General features: G+C 36.6%; 1 protein-coding gene across 1 annotated transcript in view; it reads left to right on the top strand.

Annotated features, from left to right (window-relative positions):
• Positions 1 to 24,248, top strand: part of CDK5RAP2 (CDK5 regulatory subunit associated protein 2) — a 79,100-nt gene that overhangs the window by 12,758 nt on the left and 42,094 nt on the right. The window contains 11 exon segments of the mRNA XM_084299347.1: positions 469 to 631; positions 1,785 to 1,838; positions 2,272 to 2,391; positions 3,004 to 3,096; positions 4,764 to 4,982; positions 10,313 to 10,480; positions 11,336 to 11,506; positions 17,997 to 18,094; positions 20,730 to 20,860; positions 22,445 to 22,560; positions 24,053 to 24,181. Of these exon segments, the coding sequence (XP_084155473.1) occupies positions 469 to 631; positions 1,785 to 1,838; positions 2,272 to 2,391; positions 3,004 to 3,096; positions 4,764 to 4,982; positions 10,313 to 10,480; positions 11,336 to 11,506; positions 17,997 to 18,094; positions 20,730 to 20,860; positions 22,445 to 22,560; positions 24,053 to 24,181 (1,462 nt within the window).

The raw sequence follows: 24,248 nt of genomic DNA, 5'->3' as shown, positions 1-24,248 counted from the left end.
CATCTAGATTACAAAATACTACGAGAATCACAGCTGTGAAACTAGAAGCAGCTTTAGCCACAAATACACTTGAAAGTAGGTACTTGAGGGATGCTTCATGATAGCATGTAAGGATACAGAGCTCTGTGCACTAGGAAGTGGAATGTATTGGTAAGCTTTTTGTGTATCATAAAGGACAATGGAACTAAAATACTGAAGCTTAAGTGTTTACATTTAAAATGGTACTGGAGGAAAACAAAATAGAGTGCTTTGCAGATAGCTCTATCCTGTTTGTTGCTTGCTTTAAAGTGATGTAATCCTTTTCTGGCTTCTCTGGAGGATGAAGAGGTTCTGAAAGTGCTCCCTTAAATTTTACAAGTGTTGTCTGGAGTCTTCACCTAGGAAAGCTTTTCTGTGAGATTTACTGCATTGACTGGAGAGTTGATGGTAGATGATGCAAGATTAATATTAAAAATTTTATAATTTTAGACTTATAGAGCAACTGAATCTGTCTTTGAAAAGTAAAGAAGCTATAATTCAACACCTCGAAGAGGAAAAGTCTCAGAGTGGATCTTGTGATGGGAACTTATCAGCAGAAAAAATCAGAGAACTTACCATTGCTTTGAGGCATGAAAAAGATAGTGAGATAGAGGTGAGGAAACTGATGGAACAGTTATACCTTGTAAATCTCATGTGGTCTAGGATTTTAAAGGTCTAAAAGGTCTTGTGCATGATGGTGTATGAGTAACAAGTCATTAAAAAAAATCCTTCTCCACAGTTATTCCGCACTGCTCTTCTCCATCCCCTAAACATTCATTGTTTATATTGTGGTTTGGCAGTCAATATTCATCCTTATTATCCATGCTTACTGTTCTTTCAATGAGAGATCATTTCTTGCAGACTTTATACCTGTGTTTTATTACAAATACTGTGCAATTGCTTTATAGAAATAAGTGTATACATGTATGGGGTGGGTGTATGTAAAAGCTATCTGTCGATACATGACATAGTACATATAGCTGTATTATAACTTAAAATTATAGAAGTTAAGAATGTGACTAGAGAATTTGTTTTTAGAGTTTTTCCACTGTTTTTTGAGTCTTGAGAATGATCCATTCTCAAGTACCAAAACACCTTTTTGTTGTTTCTGTCAAGAACAGACAAAAGGACAAATAGTTCAGTCATGAACTGATTGTCCTTGTCTGATTAGTTGAATTAAAAGTTTGAGGTTTGGGTCTTACTACATCTAAATCAACTTGTCAGGAAAACCTACCCTAGTTTCACAAAAATACTTTTGTCAAGGTGAAAAAAGGGTCATCTTTAATCATTTCAGAGGTGGACAGACTATATCACCCTTTTGGGGTACTGTACTGAAGAGAGAAATTAGAATACATCTGCACAACTCCATTTCTATATATGATTACTCCTTAGAAAAAAACCACAACCAAACCAAACAAAAAAACTTCCCCAAAGAAAAGTCCTAACAAACATATCCCGTAATAAAAGCGTCCTGCTGATATAAGTCTTATATAAATAATGCATAAAAATGTGTTTTTGTTAACTTGTACAGCTGAGTTATCCTGTCCCATTGAAGGGTGCTTCATACTGTGCCCCAGCAGACTTTCAGGAAGCACCTGATACAATATATTCATGCCAAAATGTTGAATGTTGTACAATTCTGAGGTGTATATAAAGTTTGTTCCTTAAAGCTTTGAAGCTTGTTTTATTTCATTTTAATGCTTAATGGGTTGCATTTGTGTTTAGAGTCAATTTACTTGACCATAGCAACTGTTTTGTTCTTATAGGCTATTAGAATGGAGCTTAAAAATGAGAGAAATTCCTTTGAAAAAAAGATCCAGGTAAGTCCTAGTCTTGTTTCTGTATTTTTGACCACTTAAAATGCATGTTGGGATTTCTTCTGTTATGTCTTCATAGATATAGAGAGGCCTTGACTTGAAAAGAAGCAAAGCAGGTACTTTAGTAACTTTATTTTTTAAAGGGAGGTTACAGGAAGGATCCCCTGTTTTTTGAAGCAATTTTCAGTAAGTTAATAGGCATGTTCATCAAATACTGAAGCTGTATGGTTGATACTTGCGGCCAGCACATGAGATTTAGCTTCTTTTACTGTATTCCAGGCATATCTTTAAGACGATGTCTTGCATTTGGGACTATATTTAATACAAGTAATTTGAGTAATAAGATATAAGAACTCCGAGAGAATGTACTTCTTAATGTGCAGTTACAATATGTCTTAGTAGAAAGTTAATGCAACTTTGACATAATCTAATTTAGTCTCTTCAAGAAGAGCTGCAAGAGAGAGAAAACGAGCTTGCTGTTGAAAAGAAGAATGGTTTGAAAAGGGATAAAACCATTCAAGGGCTAACTGTTGCCTTAAAAGCAAAGGAAAAAGAGGTATGATGTCTGCAATCTTGCTGGTTTTGTAGAACTATCACTGGCACGGGGGGTGCATGTTGTGTGTGTCACAGGGATTGTTTGATCTCACTTGTAACTGTTTAGGAAGCTTCTAGTAGGTCCTAAATTGCTGCTGTCATGTCTGTAAGTACTTCTGTTTGTTACCTAGAGTTTTGTGTCTTTGACTGGAGGGAGTGGGGAAAATACTTAACTGATTCTTTGTCCCTTAAGAATTTAGAGGAAAAATGTTTTCAGTTGCACACTGCTTTTTATCAGCTCTGAGCACCACTTAAAAGGTATGAGAAGTATTTTTTTTGTTGTTGAGTAAGTGGAGCTGTCAAAGAAAGGTAAAATAGTGGGTCAATGTCAGATGAAATTTGGATTTTATGGAAGAGTGGGAAATGTTTAACTTGAGTGATAGGTAGTCTAGTGAGTGTTGTATAAACCAAGTTGCTTTATGTGAGATTTATTATGATGTATTTGATGTTTTTGTTCTTAAAAGTATTTGTTTTGTGTAGTTGGATGGATGGGTAATGAGATGGTGGGATAGCTATTACTGAATCACCATCCCTTGGAAATAACTTTCTAGTGTTCATTTTACTTTACTTAAAGAATGAGGAACTTGGTTCTGAAATTGAAGATCTAAATGCTTCACTGACTAAGGCAAGAGAGGCAACTCACAAAGCACACATGCAAAAATTCAAGGTAAGAAGCAAGCAGTTAATGTTTTTTTCTTCCCTGCAGCTCCCTTTTCCATAATACCATATAGCAGGTACAGCTTTGTACATTTGAAGGTAAAGGAACGGAAAGTAATTTAAAGTACTTTTTTGAATGCTTAATTTTCTTATGAAACAAATTTCCCCAAAACATTTCTGCTTAAATAATCGAGTCTTAAAATGTCCGATTTCTTATCTTGTTTTTTCTTCTGTAACAACTGAGAAGGGAGGGAGAAAAGTGTAAAAGCAAATGAGGGGAAAAAATGAAGACACTTGTGAAATTGAGATAATACTGAGTTCTTTATTGACTTAAGAATGTTTTGGTGGTTCTTCAAAAGTATGCTAACAGCACACTCTTCCACATAAGCAGAATTGTACCTAGGTATGAGAGACTTGTATTTCTTCACATAACGAATACGAAACCACTATCTATAAAATAGTGGAGTGTTGTGAAAATGTGATTTAGTAATGCTTTTGTGTGTGCAGAGGAGAGAACTTTATCATAATCTATGCGTTATAAAGGTCTTAATATGTCAGATGAGAGAAAGAAGTTTGATTTTAAAATAGACTGCAGAATATTTACCAACTCACTTCAAAATGAAGTCTATTAAAAGGTGGACTTGGAACTTTCAGTAATCATTACTGATTAATGGCAATAATGACTTTCATTATGATGATTGTTCATCCACTTGGTCTCTTACCTCAGCAGGAATGGAAGAGGTTCCATATGCATGCTTCCAGGCTACACTCTGCTGCAGTTTTGTGACTGTATAGTTTTTTTGATTTGGAATAGTGTTTAGTATCCAGAGCACCTCCATTTCTTCAAAAGCTACATAATTTGACTTAAGCCCAAATTTGTGAACTCTATGGAAAAAAGTATATCCCGTGTCATCTTAAAGTCATTTTGGCCTGTCTGTGAACCTGTAGCTTATGTTTGCTACTTAACACCACAGAAGCCCAGTGTTTTTGAATTACTCTAATTTTAACCCTTTTATTTTTGAGCTTGATTATTTTTGAGAAGTTCTAGGTTTAAAAAGTATGCAAGTAATTCTTCCTGTCTACAGGATCCATATTGCTCTTTCACAAACTATGCAAGCCTTTCTCCTCATGACTCTGCTAGTTAGCTACAAACTCGAGTTGAAGGTAGCTTTCAGTGAGTAGATTGTGCTGCATAGACTTCTACCCCTGTCACCTGTGTTGTGAACTTCAAGGAGACCAGTTATAACAGTATTTGATAGGGAAGAACAGAAATCACGCTTGCTATTTCATATACTAAATATGCTTATGACTTGGTAACTACTTGACCTAGTCTGGATTCACATTGACCCCAAAGTAGTCATCTTCATCTAATGAGAGCTTTGGGAATCGGTAACAATATGGTCTCATTTGCCTTATGGGCTCCTTTGCAGATGAACCTTTATCTAACTCTCAGTTATCTCTAAGACTGTCTTATGTTGGGTTGTCACTTCTGACATCAGATACTCAAGAAAATTTTCAATGTAATGTTTGCCTTGTTCAGGTAACTGTAATTTCACTTTGTTACCTTAAGTTTGGTGTGCTAGAAGGATCATGTATGTGGTGGAAGCAACAGAAGTAGAGACTCCTAGGTTCTACAGATTACCCTTATAGGCTTTGAATGCTGCTTTTATGTTTCAGGGTGCTGAGGATTATCAAGCTCTCTTGATAGAAAAAGAGACCCTCTTAGCAGAGCTGCGTTCAGAAAACCTTACAAAGGATGCTGAGAACCGTAAACTACAGAGGAGGATTAAAAGGACCGATCAAGAGCTAAATGATTTGAATGTAGAAAGAGAGAAAATGGAGAAAGAGCTGGATGAAGCACAACTACAGAAGAGCAGAAGTGACAAAACTATTAATGTTATTATCACTTTTCCTTTATTTCATAAAGTTTTAAAATATTGTTTTTATATGTTACTAGCATGTCCTTTTCTAGCAAATTTATATTTTTAACTTGAAAGCTTTCTTGAAAAGCAAATGCATTTGTCTGAAGTCAGCGTTCAAAAGAATGCGGCCAAGCAGACTGAGGAAAATTCTGGCACTTAGTCTGCACAGAAAAATATCTTTTTATAACAAATTTCATTTTGGTAGCCTTAGCCAAGTCCTAGATAAAATGATTAACCTTTGTAAGTGGTAAATGTTAACTATTGGTTTCTAATTCTTGACGGTAGTCAGAACTTGTACGACAATGTCTTATTTCTGCTGTATTTGCTGTGTTATGTCTGTATATCGTCTTAGAAGAGTTAAAGTAGTGCACTTTAAGTTCTAAGACAATGCAGGAGTAAGCCACTTGTGATCTTAAGCCAAACTTCAGCTTGCTTTTTGCTAACATAGCTTGGTCACTGTAAAGGCTGTATACTAATACCAGTTTTTGCTTGTAAAATCCCCAAAGCACAGGATTAGTCAATCACAGTTTGCTGTAAAAAAAAAAAAAAAAAAAAAAAGTGCTATTTATGTTTGTTAATTTTCCTTCCTATTCTTTTTATTTTTTTAACCTTAGTGTAAATGTCTGCTTGAGCTCTTCTGCTTCTAACATGCACAGCTCATTCAACAAAGTGAAGGATCAGGTTTCTTGTTCTCATCCTTTCTTCAAAGGATGCACTTGCTGCTGAGTGCTTGACATAATGTACTTCTCACCTGTATGTCATGTCATGTGGATTTTTCTGAAGTCTTACAGTTGCTTTTCTTAGGGCAGCATCTGCATAATGAGTGGACTCCTGCCCAGGTTGCACAGGCTGGTACACTTCACTTAGGGATTAGCCTTGCTGTATTTAGTAACATAAAAGATGAAATGAGGTTGCATTTCTTCACTTAATATTTTGCTCTATTTATTAAATAAGCACCTCATGAAATAAACCATGTAGACGTGGAAATTGCTGCACTGCAATATTACATAAAACCAGTAGAGGGATCTCTTTACCTACAAACAAATAAGGTCCCTTCCTCCCCTACCTTCCCCCTGCAGTTATTTAACTTACCGTTTTCGTTGATTGTCAACTGCGGTTAGGCTGCCGTCACACAGTCTCTATCTTTGCTGTGCTTTGAAATTTCTTCTGGGTGTTGAGGTTAAGGGGAGAAAGAACAGATAGCTCCTGTCAGTAAAACAGCCACAAAGAACATATTTTATTGATTTAAAGTATTTTATCTTTAACTGTCTTCTCCATTCAGAGCCTTTTTTCATCTTTCAGGGGAGCTAGAATATAAATCTTTATAGGAAAGGCAGGAAAAATAGGACTGAGTAGGGATTTGCCAGGGGATTAAAAGTTGCTTGTATTACAGAAGCCTATTTGACTCCATTATGTCCAAGTTTTTCATGTAAATGACTAGTTCCTTGGGGGAAAGCATTCCTGCCAAAAGATGAGCAGTCTTTTAAAAATTATATCCCTAACCTGTTTCCTATTCCTTGCAGAACGGCTGTTTCAATTTCAGAGTTGCTAGTACATTTAGATATAGCAGCCTTGCCTGTGAAATGTTGCCCATTAAGTAGTAGATATGTGGGAGTAAAAAAATATGCTGTGATATTTTGCTCTTTGACAAATAGAAAACCACTTCAGTCATCTGATGCAAAATTCTTATGAGACAGCCCTAAAAATCCTTTTCTATTTATTCTCTGAGAAACCTACTTATCAGTGTTTCTGCTCTGTTAGGATGAAGCTAGCACAGGTGTGTCTAAACTGTAGGAATTGCCATTGACATCTGTAATGAACTGCTGTCTTAACTCTTTCCTCGCTCCCAGGGAAGGTTTTAGACTTTTCCTATTGTGTTGTTGGGGTAATCTCAATTTTTTTGCATATATCTGTCTGGGCAAACGAGCACACGCAGAACCTTAGAGAGCCAGAAGAGGTACTTCTGCCTTGTTGAAAGCCAGTTTGTCTGGAGGTGATTAGTCATTACTGTCCTTGGATGGAAGAAGGTTAAACTAAGTTAATTAAAATTGCTAAATGTGACCTGATCATCCACATCAGACCAAACTACTGCTCAGTAGCAGGAGGCTTTTGCAGCAACACATGTTCTTGAGTGCTCTCCATGCCTAAGGGGGGGTAAGTGACCTGCCTTTTTACTGAGTCAACTTCAAAAGCAAAAACTTTCAGGTCAGTGCTTTCCAGAAGCTGCTGTTAGGCAGTAGTTCAGTGTCATTTTAAGCTCTCTGAAATAACCTTTGGGCATATGTTCTCACAACTGATGAGCAATAACCATCAACACACCCTTAATGCTGCATCCCTTGGCCACATTGCTGTGTCTGTAACAGCTCAGTATTTCTTCGTCAAAGAGTTTGTTCAAGCGCAGATCATTTTAAACATGAAACCGTTCTTTCTCCAGATCTAAATGCAGACAATTAGAGCATGTTTACTTGTTTTTCATAGTTGATCACTTGATTAGGGGAAATGCAGAGTAACTCATTAGGTAGACTTTATTACCTAGTATTCCTACTTGCCGTTCAGCCTGAGAGGGAGGTTTTGGAGCCTCATGACTTAATTATTCACCAACCTGTTTCCCATCTGACAAGGAGGGGGAGGCATCTGCTCCAGTCTTTGACATTACACTGCTTCGCGTTCATTTTTCTTAGCTCAACTCTCATTAATCATAGAAAAGTCTCTTGGGGAAAAAGGTTGGCAGAAGGAATAGCGAGGTTTATGCTCTGAGAACCATAGGTACTCTATTATCCTTGCAGCTCAATGTATAGAAACCAATAGATTTTCTCCCAGACAATTTGAGTGGTCAATGAGTTCAAGCAACCTGCTATGGTGATGGATAGTTTTGTGCATTACAGAATTCTGCGTTATGCAAAGAAACTAACTCTCAGTCTCAACTCTGACTTGTTTGGGAAGGATTTAAGGGAACTTTGTGGGCAGAATTAGTGGAGATGAACTCAAACTACAAGTCTCTCGCAGGCTTTTCTTTTTTCTGTTTTCTGCAATAACACGTGTTGTCAGTCCAGCTCTTTCCCTAATTCTTGCCATAATGTTTGTGCTGTTTTAAAGGCAGAAGCTTGGTCTCTGTACCTGACAAGTGTTGCACACTGAAAAGTCTGAGACTAGGTCATCAACGGTGTAGTACTGTTATTGCAACAGTATGCTTACTATCTGGGCATGCCTGCGTCTTCTCTTAAATCTGTTTAGGGTTTTCATAAAGAGAAATCATGGAGTATTGGTCATTGAAGTTACAGTACAGATCATGAGTGTTTCTTTGAAGTTGGGTTACACAACAGCACAGTGGTACAACAGCACAAAAAATGATGCAAAAATAAAAAAGAGTGACCTTTGCAGTGCATCATGAAACTCATAATGCTGCAGTTAGTCCTTTACTTTCACTTCAAGTGTTGTATGTGATGTGACCCACTTGAAGAGTTGCATAGCTTGAAGCCAAAAGGCTCAGTGGTTATGAGATGTTACACAACTTCCAAAATAACTGCTCTGTGCTGCAGTCTATGGTTTTAGTTAGTAGTTAATAGAAATAGAAGCATATTTGAGACTTTGAACATATACACAAAATTTGGACTTGGTTTTGCAGTTCTTCATTTTTCTTTGGCAAACAAGCAGTCCTTTTGGTCATGAAAAAAAATACCTTTATTGATTTGCAGAACCGAGGGTATAAGCATACAATAACATTTGATGAGTTTTTGGGGGGAGCTATTAGCGATGTCTTAGCTGATTCCTGGTAATGAAGCTAAGATTAAGCAAGTAAACCAAAAGGCATCGCAAATGACAATTTGTGTTTAATGTGCAAAATAAACAGAAATAAAACACTGCAGTAGTAAAGCGATGTTAAAGATTTGATGTGAACCTGCATGAAGCAAGGTAATTAAGTCAAGAAAAGGACATAAAACAGTTTGTAAAGAGAATGCAATTAAAGTGTCACTAGTACTATTTCCCTGTACTTAGAATAAGAAACAACTATTGAATTTTAAATCCCAGCGGAGGCAAATGGAAAGTTTATAGGTGACTACCATATGTGCAAACTATTTAAAGGGCTTATGGTACCTCACAAATGGGCCCTTTTGTGAAATAAAAGGAGCACATTTATTTGAAGTTGTAGGCTGTGCTACCCAATTCGTTGGGTCTGAGGAGTTTAGATAATACAAAGGCTTCTGTAAGTTTTAGTTGTTTAATTTTAAGCAACAGTGCCTTTGTAAGAGGCTTCTACTTTCCCTTTTCCACAGTCTTTGCAGTAAATGTCCTAGGTCATCTTGCAAAATAAAAACTTAGAAAATGAAGCTTTGTGTATACACAAGCTATGTATTTTTCAGTTTGAAACTTCTAACAGATCAGCAAAAAAGTTGCTGGTGGTAGTGGGAGAAAAGCTGAAATGGTAGAACATTATCAGAGCCTTATTTAGCTTTTCCAGTGCTCTGTGTGCCTGCACTTTTCCACTCTATAGCTGGAAACTGGCTATTAATAACGCGCTAATAATTTCATCCATTTTTTCATTGATTCAGTGGTTTTCCCAGTTAGTAGTAAAATGTAAAGAATAAGAACTATTTGATGTTATTGAAGGGAACCAAAGGTTTTACCTGGTGGGTAGATTTTCAGATGGCAATTTTTTGATTGAAATAGGACAGTGTCAGTAAGAACATAGATGAGAAAACCGTAATTATGGTCACCGTCAAGTGTGTGACTTGCGAATTAGGAGATATTGCTTTTTACATCACAGTAGGCTGTGTTGATCCCAACAGATACCAGGGTCCTTTGGATTTGCTACTGAATCAGGTTATTGAAAGAGGTTTCTGTCTTTTCAAAGTAAAATGGACAATAAGTGGGTATTTACTGATAGTTGTGTTGTTTCCTTGTCTTAGTTACCTAATCTTGAAGCTGCAGGAAAGGAAGAAGAGCAAATAACAAACCATTTTTTTCCTGTTTCTAGTAATGGATGAAACTGACTCAGAAGTTAGTGTTTGTTTTGACAGTGGCAGCATGATATTTCTCAGCGTTGGAGTCCAGTCATTCTTTATGAAAAGCATGTGAACAATAACAGTTTAGATTTTTAGAAAGCAATACTGACACCTTATCTACAAGTTTTCTTTTATTATAATCACTGATACTAAGAGAAAGATACTGGCTTAAATACATTCTCCAGACTATTTGGTGATATGCATAATCTAAAGTAATGGAAAGTTAAGCTATTAATGTGGCTTGTCAATCTTAAACATTTTTAAAGTTGATTTGCTAATTATTCAGTTTCATTTTTTGTAGGACCTTAGAAATCAACTAGAGAAATTACACGGTGAAATGACTGAGAAAGAAAAAGCAGTTGAACGTTACAATATTCTTTTGAGTGAAAGCAATCAGAAGTTGCAGAGACAAGAACTAGTTATCAAGCGGCTAACAGACAGTGTCAATCAAAAGGATCTATTGCTTCAGGTAGGTAGACTTGAGTTGAAATTAAAAAAAATGAAAAATTATAATTTGATTTTGCATGAGGAATGATTACAAAATCCCATTTGTATTTGGAATTACTGCTGATTTTGATGGTAATCCTTCTCTTATAATACTGTATTTGCAGAACAGACCTAATTTTAGAGATCTGTGGTGTTAAAAAGATTTTTTGTTAAGGTTTTATTAAGCACTTGTACAAAGGGGAGAAAAAAGCTTTACTAATACTTATGTAGATTTTTCACTGATGTGTTAGGGTACTTTAAAAGCTCTGAAGTGCCTATGATTTACAGTTTGTTGTGCAGAAACTAGAAGTTGAGGAATAGACATAGACAGTGAAATATTTTCTCCTTTTTTTTTTTTTTTTTTTTTTTTTAATGAAAATGAGCACTTTCAAAACAAGGCATGTGAGAAGGGAGCTGTCTGAATCTTTAAAGAACCTCTGCTTCAAACATTTTGCAGCTGGAGGAATAATCCTGAAAAGTACTGGTGGTATTCAACCAGCAAAACAAAGACAAATAGTTGACGTTATTCTGTACATGGAGACCAAAGTATATTCCTTGACTTAATGCATAAACACTGCTAAGTTTTCAGATGTAATCAGATTTTTATTTTATTTTATTTTATTTTATTTTATTTTTATTATTTAAATGATTGGATAGCTGCCCAAAGCTTTTGTTTGTTTGTTTGTTTGTTTGTTTTTCTGTTTTGGTATGCTGAGCTCCTCTTTTGTGAGATTTGTATAGAACGTTTGGATGTTTCCTGAATTTTGTTTGTGTACTATTTTGCAGTATAACAGCAGGGTAAATTTTGCAAAACCATATTATTGTTTTCTTTTGTTAGAACTTTGATGAAACAATTAAAGAAAAGGATGGAGAATTGCAGGAGCTGCTGAATAAGAACAAGAGCCTTCTAAGAGCCAATGAAGAACTTGAACTGAAAAATGAGGGTTTAGTAAAGGAAAAATGTGCTGTACAGTCACAGTCAATCATCAGGATAGTCAGAGAGGTAGAGGTGAGTTTCACAGAACTGTGATCATTTTCAGATAAATACTTTGACGTTAAATTAATGAGAATTTTCCCTTTGACTTCGAACTTTGACTTCAATATGCTTTGTAAATCATCCATGTAGCAAGGGGCAGTTTTCCTTAAGATCAGTACCATCTTAAAATGTTCTGTAATATTAAAACTATAACAATGACTTTATTAATAATAGAGTTACATTTTTAGGTCACTTGAAATGTTTTAAAAGCATATGATTGTGGTGGTGTTGATCTGGCATCAAAAGTGTATGTAGTATTGTACGCTGATGAATTTATATGGCATCCCTAAAAACTTTACTTCCTGAAAGTGCATCAAATACTTTGCCTGCCTACCATAAAGATGTAGAGTTTTGTGGCTATTAGGGCAGATGTACTTCCCTGAATGAGAGGGTATCTGCACCTGAAAAGCATTGTAGGGGAAGGTTTGTGAGCTTCTAATAGATAAGGGGAAAGGCTGAACTGAGCTAGTGACCACAAGAGATACGGGTAGGAGCAAAGATATGTTTAGAACAAGAAAAAAAATAGCTTAAAGCAAGAGGAGAAAGGAAATAGTGTAGAAATATATATATGTATATTTATATTAAAAAGATGAATAATATGTGCCCATGATTTTATTTGGTGCCATAAATTGAGAAGAATTTTAGATGCCTGAAATCTGAGGTCAGAATTCAAAGACTCAAAATGTAGAGTTATTTTTTTTCTCTTCTACTTTTGTACTAGCCAAAAAAAAGAAAAAAAAAAAAAAGAGATCAGGAGCCGGTGGGAAGGTTTGATCACTTGCTGATCCATCAGTGCATTTATTATTACTGTGTACAGATTACTGGACAAATAAGCTGCTTTTAGAGATATGCTACATTTTTTGTCTTTTTTTTTCTGTTGTTTGCAGTACGGTCTGTTAAGATTTCTAAAAGCATCAGGCAAAATAACAAGAATTAGACTAGTACCTCCTAGTGGAGGAGAAAGCTATTTAGTTTCTTTAATTATGTATCAGTCATTAAAGAGGTTTTCTCAAGGATATTTCAAATAAAGAAAGCCAATGACAAAGGAAACACAAGTACTGTATCTACTGTCACAATCTGAACACACTGGTGATGAGATGTTTAATATGTTATGAACACTATTATTAAACAAGGTAGGTGTAAGCACAGTTTGAGACACAGGTGTTACTTGGCAAACTAAGAGCAAAGGAGCCTCATCACTGCTTGCCAGGGTACCAGTGCAGAGCACGCTGAAGTACAGATGGATATACAGACTGAGAAAATGAAGTCTGGGAAAGGCTAGGTAGAAATTTTACCTCTGTAAAACAAACCGCAGTGCATGCACATAACTTCTGTCATGAAGGGACCCAAGGCTGATGGAAAATCATACAGAATTAATGAAAATCCAACACTAACTTTCCTCTGTACACCGCACTTCTGAAACAGGTGCATAACCAGGAGAGAGAACAGTGGCAAGTGAAGCCATGCATGGTAATGACCCAGTACCCACCTTCTAATCACAATCTATTCTCTGTTGCTGGTTCACTTAGTGATTGTGAACAATACCTAATCACAATCCATTGTCCTCTCAGCTCAACCTCTATGTAAGATATCACCTCTGTGAACCCATTTCAGCATATTAATCATAAGTTTTTGGACACAGATTATCCAGAGCTATGCTCTTATTGGCTGCCTTGGACTCTTTGATGACTTTGCAGTGCTGCACCAACTCTCAACAAACGCACAGCTGGATCCTCCCCACCAGAGAGAACAGAAACCAAGCTCTTCTGGCCTCACTGATCTCTAAAGTTGAAGAAACTGAATTGAGAGATGCAGAACTTTCTCTCTTTCATCATACCTTTTAACTCTATTTTAATGTAATGATAAATTTTAAAGCAACCAACATCCAAAGCTCTGCTGGGTGCCTCGACCAGGCCAGGGAAGATAAATGACAGTTTCTAATTAAAGTTTGGATTCTTGAGCCACTGTCATGGGCTAGAGAGAAAGAAAGGGAGTGTGCAAAAGCACTGATGATTAGGTTAGTCATGCAACTGCTGACTCTGGTATCTGTGAAGCCTTGGAATTAAATATTTTTTTTCCAGCCAAGGAATTTAGAAGCGCAGTGGACTCGATATAATTTTGAAGACTTTATCTGGTTTTGTGCTTAATGCTCTTCTTTCACCACCAACACTCCTTTACTTACAAAGCTCTTCTTGTTGGAACATTTGTTAGGCAAATATATTTCTAGCAGTGGTTTAGACCTTCGCAGTTCATTTTAATACTGAGAAAAGCAGATAAATTGAGAAAGGTGCCTCTTGCTCAGTCCTTTAGCTATGCTTCTGTTATGTTGCACGTATAACCTTGCATACAGCAGTAAGGGGCCACAGTGATGTGAGTTTTAATTCTAAATTGACTTCTCTAAGTGCACAAAAAGTCCTTGGATTTGCTGTAATATCTTTCCTTAACGTCTGTTTCTGAGAAGGGGAGCTTATATACCACTTGAGGGTGGAGTAGGAAATGAGGTTGGCTGCTGCATTGCAAGGCAAATCTGATGTTTGTGCAAACACACCACACTTGGTAATTCCTGCACGATCAGCATGTTGCTTGGCTCTAGTTTTAATTACTCCAGTATTTGGGGAGTTAATACTGTGCAGTCAGGGAATTGAAAAATACTGTGTGCATACAGTTGCGATGTCTTGTTTGCTGCAGTTGGAGAAATTTAGCCAAAGCATGAAAGTCATCGATGTAGCCAGAGCATTGCAGATGTTGGGTGTCCTGACAGCTGGAATTGGTGCAATTGTTGGGATACTGCAGCCGTGTCTTAGCTGCTGGAACCGATGCAATGTGCATATTGTTGCCGAATCATTGTGATTTCGGAAAGTGAGGTAGTTGATTTTTTTTTATATATACAAGTGTCCTGACTATTAATTGGCCATCCGTGCACTGTAGTTGTTGCTTGCAGTCTCTTTAAATTGATGTTGTGAACTGGGAGGTAGTTCAGCTTCTGATCGGATGAGATTAGCTTATGAAAACAGAGAACATTTTTGTCAATATCCATGTCTTCACACCCCTCAGCCATGTCGCTTCTTACCCGTTACGCTGAAAGTGGCCTAGTGAGGGGAATGGATGGGGTTGGTGTATCTCACCATTTCCTTACCAGCAGAAATTTCATCTTACAAGAATTACCCTGATGAAGTGACATTTGAAGATCTGTTTATAGTCCAGCAGGTTTGCCTTACAGAGCGGCGAGAAGGGCCGTACGTTCCTCAGAGCCATCAGCTTTTTGACATTTTCCGTGTTGAGATGACAACGTCCAAAAGTCACCAACAGTCTTTAGCTGCAGCCATTTCCCTCTTTAGATATCTGACTCACTGGCCTGTAGGAATTTTGATCTTATTAGTGATTGTTTCATTTATGGTGGACCATCCACACAGTTCACTGCAAGGTTAGAAGAAATTACCAAAGTGTGACACTAATGGATGGAGGGATGAATCAGCGGCGGGGTGTAGGTTACGACCTTCTCGCAGCCATCCATCCCCTAACCTTCAGAGGTTTTGAAATGATCCCAATGCCTGTTGCAAGGAAAGGAGGGTTCAGTGAGGCAACCAGATATTTTTGTGACTTTGCCAGGAAGTTACTTATTGTGGAGACATAAACCTTCTACTTTCGTTGCTTACAATTTGAGAAACCTTTTAATGAAAATAAGTTATGTTTTCTACCACTACTGCTTAGCAATAGTATTTCAGATTTAAATATAGACTTTAATGTATTAGATTGCCTGCTTTCACGGGAATATAAATCTTTCACTGCAATATGGTCCTGGATGTCTTGCAGCTATCTCTTCTAACACATTTTCCCTCACACCATGTGTCAAGAGGTTTAATGTTTCATTAACTCCCACAGCATTATGGTCTATGTAAGTTACAGAGCTGCCTTATGTTTTGTGTACCTTTGGGGAGTTGATTGGAATAATTCACTCCTACGCTTTATTTAGAAGTGACAGTAATAACGTACCAAAAAACCTTCATGCTGTATCTTTTCATCCTTATTATTCATGAAAAATTTTGAAAAATCACGAACAATGCTTCATGGTTTTGCTCACCTCTACCTTGCTAGTTGAATTTAGGGTTTGTAAGAATTTACCTATAGCCTCTGACATTTGGAATTGGGAAACATCTCACGTCTCCCATAACAGAGAAAAATAGAGTTGGGAGGGTTTCGTGAGGTTACGCGGAGTTTGATGTAAATGTAGAACTAAATTAACATATGAATTTTGAAGGAAATGTAAGAGAAGGAGCACGGTGCTGTGTAACACCACTTTGCTAATACAGCACTCGTAGCCCCTGAACAATTGGTGACAACCGTTATCTAATTTGTGTACCGTAAACTCTTCAGAGTGACATTACTTTGCCAGTGCTTCAGAAGGAGCTTTTAATTAGGATACAGTTCTGTAGTGTCTTCAGTAATAATTGCAAGGCTTATATCAGACATATGGAAGGGTTCACCAGAACTTTTAACAGACTGTTAACCAACTAAATTAAGTCAAAAGAGTTATTTCTTTCTGTTGCTTTCTGTGTCATTGATCAGTGTTGTTGTCAGTGATCAAACTTTTTCCAAATTAAATTGCAATCTGTGTATTTTATGTCTAGTGACTGTTCTTAAACGGCTGAGATTCCAACATGGTGATGAGTCTTTAGCTCAGGCTGTAAGATTTGCTTTTTGATATATTTTTGATATATTTTTTTCTTATTTTTTTTATATTAATGGACTCTGGATCGCCTATCTCAGACAGTTTGCCCTTGTGTTGCAGTCAACAGAAATCATTGCTTTGTGCTTTGTCTCTGCTCATCTTGATAACTGACTTGATATTATTCACATATAAAACAGTATTTAATGTATAAACTGCACCAGAACCTGGAAGCATTTGTTAGAGTACAGCTACCACTGGGGATAATGGCAGCAGAACATGATGAGCACATGCAGAGGCAAGGTCTCTTCTTCAAGGAATCTGCAGGGTTAAGTGGTAGGAGCTGCTCTGTCGGCAGTAAGATCTGGTATGCAGATTATCTCAACGGAAGTAATTTGATCAAAACTTGATTACATTTGCAAAATATTATTTAACATGTTTGCTAGCACACTGAAGTACGAGTGTAAATAATTAAAAGTAAACAACAGTTGTCCTTGCTTTTGTGCTGTTTACTTTGCAGAATACTGAATTTTTCAAATTAACAGTGTTTGCATCGTTAGTGTGAATTAACGAGATTCTACTATAGCTGATTTTTTGTTGCAATTCCTGGCTTAGCAACTGCAATTGGAGTAATAACAGCTGCTTAAAACTCCTGGGTGTAGATTTCTTCCCTGTTAATGATCTGTTCACTAATGATTTAGTATCTCTTGAGAGTTTAGTTTCCAGTCTTGAGGTTGTAATATGGAGAAGACAGAATTACCTCTCATTCTTGTTCTCTGGAGTTATCGTGTCATACTAGAGCCATACACATCCCGACTAGCTGGGGTGCTTCTTTGTTCATTCTTTCAGTTTTCAGTCCAATAGGAAAACAGAGAAGCAACGAGGCCCATTCTTCTTAGAGACAGAAGATACTGTGCCTGACATGAATACATCTAAATTAGATATAAATATCCCAGATATTTTCTCTTCTGAGCCAGCTGATATCTTAGATGTTTTTATGCAGTAAGTGCAAGCTCCTTTAAATAGCTGCATTTTTTGCCTCCTGCTGAAAAAGTGGCTGAGTGGTTGTTTTGGATTGAAAAAATCTTGGGAACTTATAGCGGGTATTTCCTGAGCAAGGAGCAGAAGAGCCTGGATTTGTTCTAATAGTGATATATCTTCTGTGAGTAAGGCTGCAGGTAAACAATTTTCTTTGCACAAGCAGAGAAAGCAGCTTGTAGTGACCCAGGTGAGTGCTCAGAAAGCGGACTCAGTGAGCACGTATCTGACATGTCCATCCTTGGGCAGCTCAGTGCAATCCTTTTTGTTCAGAAATGGAACAGAATTAGCAGATCCCCACCCAATAAATAAATAAATTATCCAGAATATGAAGAGGTTGTTAGGCTGATGCTTTAAAATGTGTGCTTGCAGCTTGGGCTTCTCCACTTGCCTTTCCCTTCCCCAATGGTAGCCAGCAGCCAGCATGTTCCTGGCTTGCTGAGCTGTAAATTTAGGAAGTGAGGATGCTGGGGGGAGAAAGGATTTTAGGCTGTCAGAAAAACGATTCACCGGTATTTCAATATGTAACTCACTTATGGTAGGTAAATAGCAAAATGCTATTAGCTTCCTGCAATAACAGCTGATTTAAGTATCCTGAATAGTTTCCAGATTCATATGAGGCTATTGAGGTGGGCAGTCCTCTTTAGTGACTTTTGAATTTCTCCTTCCAGCTTTTCTCCTTTGCGTGTCTGCACATAATTGTACACAGGCAATCTTAAAATTACGTTGCATGTTTACTATTTTCTTTTTTCCATTTAGGAAAAGAAAGAATCTGAATATGAAAAGCTGATACTTGCTTTGAAAAAGGAACAAAATATTTATTCTACACTAGTGAAGACCTTTAAAGAATCTGATAGGTAAGTGCTATTTCTGTTTTGGTGGAAAATTTAAACTCAAAGGACCAAAGTTAGATGTTGTGAAAAAAGGGTGAGTGGTCATTATATTGTACAGGCCAATCGTTAATGAAGCGTAAACTAGCTGTTAAAAACTAGATATATTTTTTCCCTTTCTCCTTAAAATAGAGCTATTTTTTGTAATTAAGGTTGAGTTATCTCAATTACCTAAATGCTTCTGAAAATATTTCTATTTGGATTGGATTCTCAGCTCAGCCAGATGTCCATTTATGTACCAAAGAAAACAGCCAGATTTTTAGAGAAGGTACTTGTCCTGTCTTGGACTAGAGGGGAAAAATCAAAGCACAGGGAAATGTTCAGCATGGGACTGATTTACCACAGTTTACTACTTCTAAAATACAGATAATGATTATTTTCAAAGTGGCACCTTGAAGATTGTGATATAAACATAATCAAGAATATAATCAAGTAAGCTTTTGGAGAAGTTTAAACAAAACAGAATAATTGAAATTTTCATAGGATATTTTCAATGCAAAGCATTCAAAAGCATATTAAATTTTCAGCCTTTAAAAATTAAACCCCAACATTGTAGAAAGAAACCTCAGGCCTACTTTGTGTCCTACTATTGCGTGGCAGTCAAGGAGATGTATGAAATAAAGAAAATTCTTAGCCTTTGGGTAACAATCTTATTGGTTTTAGTAAAATGTGGTTTTACTGTTATAATTACAAATATCCTAATTAGGTATTTGGAGAATTTGGGAGACGGCTCCTAGCTCTTCCCGCCTGAAGGCTCATACCTGCCAGCTTTGTGGGAACACGTTGGTATTTGCAGTCAGGGTGTAGACCCCTATAGTTTGAATGCCAGCAAGTGAGTACTGCTAAAGTAGATGAGATCTTGTATTTGAATTAAGCGCATTAATAGTAATGCCATCCTGTGCTTGGCCACAGCTCAGCAGCTGATAATAGAATCTTTTTCATTAGAAATAGTGATAGAAGTCAGATTAGGGAGATTATTTCTTATCTCGAGGAAAAGAGCGCTGTCTTTTGTGACTGGTTTCTGTTGAACAATCACCCAATGAAGGAAGAAGCCAGTTTGTCTGAGTATTTCATACAGAGGGTGCCCTGCCATTGAAACACAGTCTGTGGGTAAGGGGATTGTGGCTACACTATGTAGTAATGACAACACCAAGTAACAGCTCTGCTACCAGCTTTTCTTAGGATATCCTTGAAATGCGGAAAATTATAACTAGTTGACTGCAACTTAAATGGGTATTTTTCAAAATAAGCTACCTGATGTCAGACATTTTTTTGTCTTTCCAAGCAGAGAATTGATGCTTTTTCTCATAAAACCTTTAATGCAGGAAAAGGAGAAAAAGCTTACTTAGCTTTTAGTAATGTGGAGGTTTGTTTTTCTTCTTAATTTTTGCTGAGTGTTTAAGAGAGCTCTCTCTTCAAAGATATTCCTTAGCCAGGGAGAACTGGTTAAAGCAATGGTTTCTTGTACAAAAAAGCCCGACAACAGCACACTTGTCAGAAGACAGACTGAGAGTCTTTTCATATATGCTGCCTTTTAATTAATGCATTTCTTCAATATGCTCTTCTTCTCATGCAAGTATGATATACTGTCTGCTTCTGTGTAGTCTCCTGTAAGACAGATTTGAATTTTGTTTGAAAGATTCCTGGATTGTCAGACATTTCCCTGTAGTGGATTGGAAATTCTATAGCAGCTTAATTTAAAGTACTGAGCTTTGGAGTGAATTAAATGTCAAAATAAATAATACAATGAGTTCAGTAACACCTTGTTATTTTTTATTAAATCCAGTTTATTTCATACTATTACAGTTTCAGTTTTTAGTGTACTTAAGTCTTTTTATGGACTGATCATAACCGTGTTGTCGATGCTGTTGAAGGGTAATGGGGAAGATCTAGCAGGGGACAGCTGGATGTGCTGACGCTGTGAGAACTAGGAGGCAGTGACTGATGGTAAAGTAAGCCCTTCGGTGGCTACGTTGAAAAAAAAGCTGCGTAAAGAATTAATTCATATTGACAAATTGTCATTTTTAAGTTTTGGAATTTATACTCAATTGTGATAATTGACACAATTTCAACTTGAAAGGTCGTTTTACAGATTGTTGGCTACCTGAAGAATTAAAGTAGTTGGATTGTGCCTGGGTCATATTTTCAATGAAACATGATTTTTTTATTCTTATTTTTTTTAGTGGAGCATTATATTGCACAGCATAGTTCTGTAGCAAGGGAACAAAGTTTCCATGGTCACCATATAATGGAATACACAGAAGTTATTCATTTTAGTTTTCCTTAAAAAAAAAAAAAGTACAAAGAAATTGGCCCTTAGAATATATCTGTCATGTTTAAGCTGAAACAATCAGCACAGTTCAAAGCAGAAAGAAAAGGGAGTGGATGTAAAGGTTTAGTCTCGTCTTTCTGTGCAGGGATTTGTTTGTTCCTGTGCATCAAAATGATGTAACTGTGATGAAATTAGTGTTGGCTACTGTGAAATGGTATCTTTGTGGAAGCCTGCGCATATAAAAGAAACTGCAATGCCCAACGAAATTTATTCAATTGAAATCTAAATTTTTTTTATATATATATTTCTGGTTTTCTCCTTTTTCCATAGTTTAAATAGCTTGCAAACGGAGCTAAACAACATCTTCATGTTACGAAAACAACTAGAAGATGACATTCTGGCTAATCGGAATCTACAGAAGATCTTAGAAGATCAGATTAAGAACGTCAAAAACCGACAAGGTCTGTATACATGTGCAGACCATCCCTTTTCTTGGTCTTTTTGTACAAAAGAAAACTGGTTTTTATTATAGTCAGTTTGCTGTGATGGAGAAGAAATGTTTGAAAGTAGATAAAGGTGTGAAAAGGCGTCTTCTCGGCCTTCTGTACTGAAAATTATTTGAGGGATTTGTAACAGAATGTCTTCGAGCAATCAGAGCATATACAGAGGCACAGTTTTTCGCTTTCCCTGCAGCAAATGTTAGTAATTCTATGGCAATTCTACTGCAGGGATCGTTTCAAGCTGCCTACAATTTTGTACCCGTAGAATTTACTGTTTTTCTGCAGAAATCAAATTTCTGACTTTGAATAAATCTCTGGCCATGGGATCACTTTCTGTCCATGGAATTTAATTATTTCACAATGCTTCGATAAAGAACTTTTGTCTCAGGAAATTGCTAGACTCCTCGTAACACAAGAAGTATTTACAGAGAAGAAAAAAGTAGTTGGTAGTTTTGTTATTTTGTAGTTTATTCAGAAATAGTAGAACTTTTTTGTTCGTTATACTTCTTTGAAGGTGTTTTTAATATATACTTAAGTAGAGCAATGAATGATGTAAGTGGACATTGTTAAAGATAGTTCACTGCACATGTACAGACACATCTGTTTTATTCTGTAGGGGATATATGAAAAACAATAAAGCCTGTCCACTTACCTTTCACTTAAAGTTTCAGTTTTGGCATCGTTCCCTTCACAGCTTTGATAAGTGACAAAAGGTAAGCTTCTGCCATTTCAGAGTTTCCGACCTCAAAAGTAAAGATGAACAACGAGGGGAAGTCAAAGGGACCCGTGGGCTCTCCTGGGTCCAGTTGTCAAAAGCAGTTGAGCTGTAGTTGAGGCTGTTAGGGAGGAAGGCTCTGAAAATTAGTAATTATTTGTGAAGCTTTGAGTCCTTGCAGCTGCCATGGGATCGGTGTCAGAGTGGGGAGTAGAATTTGGATGTCTCTGTTGTAATTTAGATATGCTTTCTCACTATTTAATGAAAGAATACATATATATAGGATAATACAGAATTGTCTATGTTGAAAATGAACAGGTGTTTATTGAAATGTAACAAACCATTCATATGGCTATAGAGGAAATGAATAAGTATTTTCAATTCCATTAATTCTCAATTATTTTGAGCCAAAAGCAAAATAAATTCCATAACTTTGTCTAACCTGGCTTTTTGCATTGAGGCTTTGAGTTTGTTTTCATAAAAATATGGTTAGAATAACTATTGTTGCCTCACTTATCCTTCCTAAAAATTATTTCTAATTGCAATGCTAAATATGCAAATTATAATGCAGAATTACATTCACGACTCATGCTGATAACTACAGAAAATACAGCATGTCCAAGCGTCAGAAGCACAAACAAATGTAAGGATAGAATTTGTTCAGTTGAACAAAAAGCTAATTTTGGGGAATGAAACATTTTAACTGGCCTCCCTGAGATTTACTTGTAGGCAGTTATTTGGAAAGTTCTCTCTTTGCATTTTATGTTTTGTTTTCCTACAAACAAATAAAGATTTTCTGAAATAATTTCTGTCATTGGTTATTTTGACAGATGAAACACTATCCTTCTGTGGAGATCAAACATCCTATATGAGTATTTGCTTAGGAGAGCAAGATCATTTAAACCTACAGATAGACCAGCTGTCTCTTGAAGAACTTAAGAAAAAGGTATTGATCTGTTTTATTATTTACTGGTTTTAATGGCTTAATTCTGCCTCATTTATAGTTTGTGCATCTCTCATGGAAAGAAGCATTGTCTTTATTTAGGTATGTTTTGGTAGTTCTGAAAGGATGTGATATTCTTATCTGTGTGGTTTGTGATCCACCTTTTATGAACTGTTTGTTCTTGTTATACAACATGAGCTTCAGAGTTAGATGAAGCGTAGGTGGGTTGCTGCAAAGCTTTTATCCTAGTTAGCTGCATTCAAGTTTCAGGCTCAATACCATATTTTAGTCATCATGAAGTATACCAACTCCAAATAAAAGTTTTTGTATTAAGTATTCAACAACATGTACCTCATCTGCCTTTATTAATCATGAAGATGGTAGTGGTGTCTGTAATTTATTCTTCTGTATAGCACACTCCATTCTAGGCTTTACAAATCTTTTGATAAATAGGGCATGTTATAAAATAACCCTGAGGTAGGTTAATATTATCTCCATTCTACATAAGGAGAACTGAAATTCACAGAAATTAAACGTGCAGGCTATTGTCAAACAATAAATCTGTATTGGAGTACAAAAACCAGTTCTCTTGATGCACCCTGTGCACTGATTTCCGATCAGTGCACCAATTTATGATAAGGACCTGTGCTGAATGCGATTGTTTGGGTGTGAACGTAAGTGAAGTTTTACCTTTCTCATGGCCAGCTGAACTGTAGGCAGGTGTTCAAAGTCTGGAGGTGGGTAATCTGACGGAAAGAAGTTTGCCTTACACTGAGCAGGTGTCAATAAAAAAAAAACAGTCCCATCCTGGGGTTATACCACTTTTATCACTGAAAGTATTCCCTTTGGCATGTTCTGTGACACCCATCAGTAAAAGAAGTTTACAAACCATTTCTTACCTGAAAAAGGGTTTGTATGCCTGAATGCTGATCTGCCTTTTCCAAATATATTAATTGGTCTCATAAAAAGATTTCACTTTTTTCTGCAAACATTGCTTTCTTGATATACTGCAAGTCCGTGACACTAATATCTGTTTGAGAGTCTTGAACTTGATTGTCCTCTCTGGTATAGATTATATATTTGTGAAACTATTCAGAGTGGTAATGTTTTACAAAGGGTGTCTGAGATACAAGAACAGGTTGTTTCTGAATGTTACTATCGCCCTGTAATGGTGATTTCTGCTGCACCAAAGTGTTTCTTCTCAAATCAGCCTGTTGTGAGATGCCCTTGGGTTTCCTTTTGCTACTGAACTATGAAAAATGGTATTTTAACTTAATAACATGGCTGGAAACTAGTCTCCCAAGCTTAGATTTTTTGAACACTAACTTACGTGATCATGTTTTCATACATAGGGAGGTTGCCTCATGAGCAGATACAGAAGCCCAGGCTTTCCAGCTCTGCTGTGTAGATTTGCCTGGAGATTTGTATATCATAATTTGTTTTTGTACTAGTATGGATGTTACCAGTTTTGCTTGTTCTTCCTTGGGCTGTTCAGGTTACTGATCTTCTCTTGATGGTTAAGGATCTGCAGTCAATTAATCAAGAACTTAAGAAAAAACAGCTCGGACTCAGTACAACAGATACTCAAGGGAAGGAAGCACTAAAAATATTAAACCAGAGTAAGGTAGGTTTTCTGTGTTAAAATAGTGGATCCGACTCTCACATCTAATATACCTTGTGGAATCATTTAC

Source organism: Netta rufina (genome assembly GCF_964035555.1).
Source record: "Netta rufina genome assembly, chromosome: 20".
In the NCBI taxonomy this organism is placed as follows: domain Eukaryota; kingdom Metazoa; phylum Chordata; class Aves; order Anseriformes; family Anatidae; genus Netta; species Netta rufina.
This window is presented reverse-complemented; position numbering and strand designations above follow the sequence as displayed.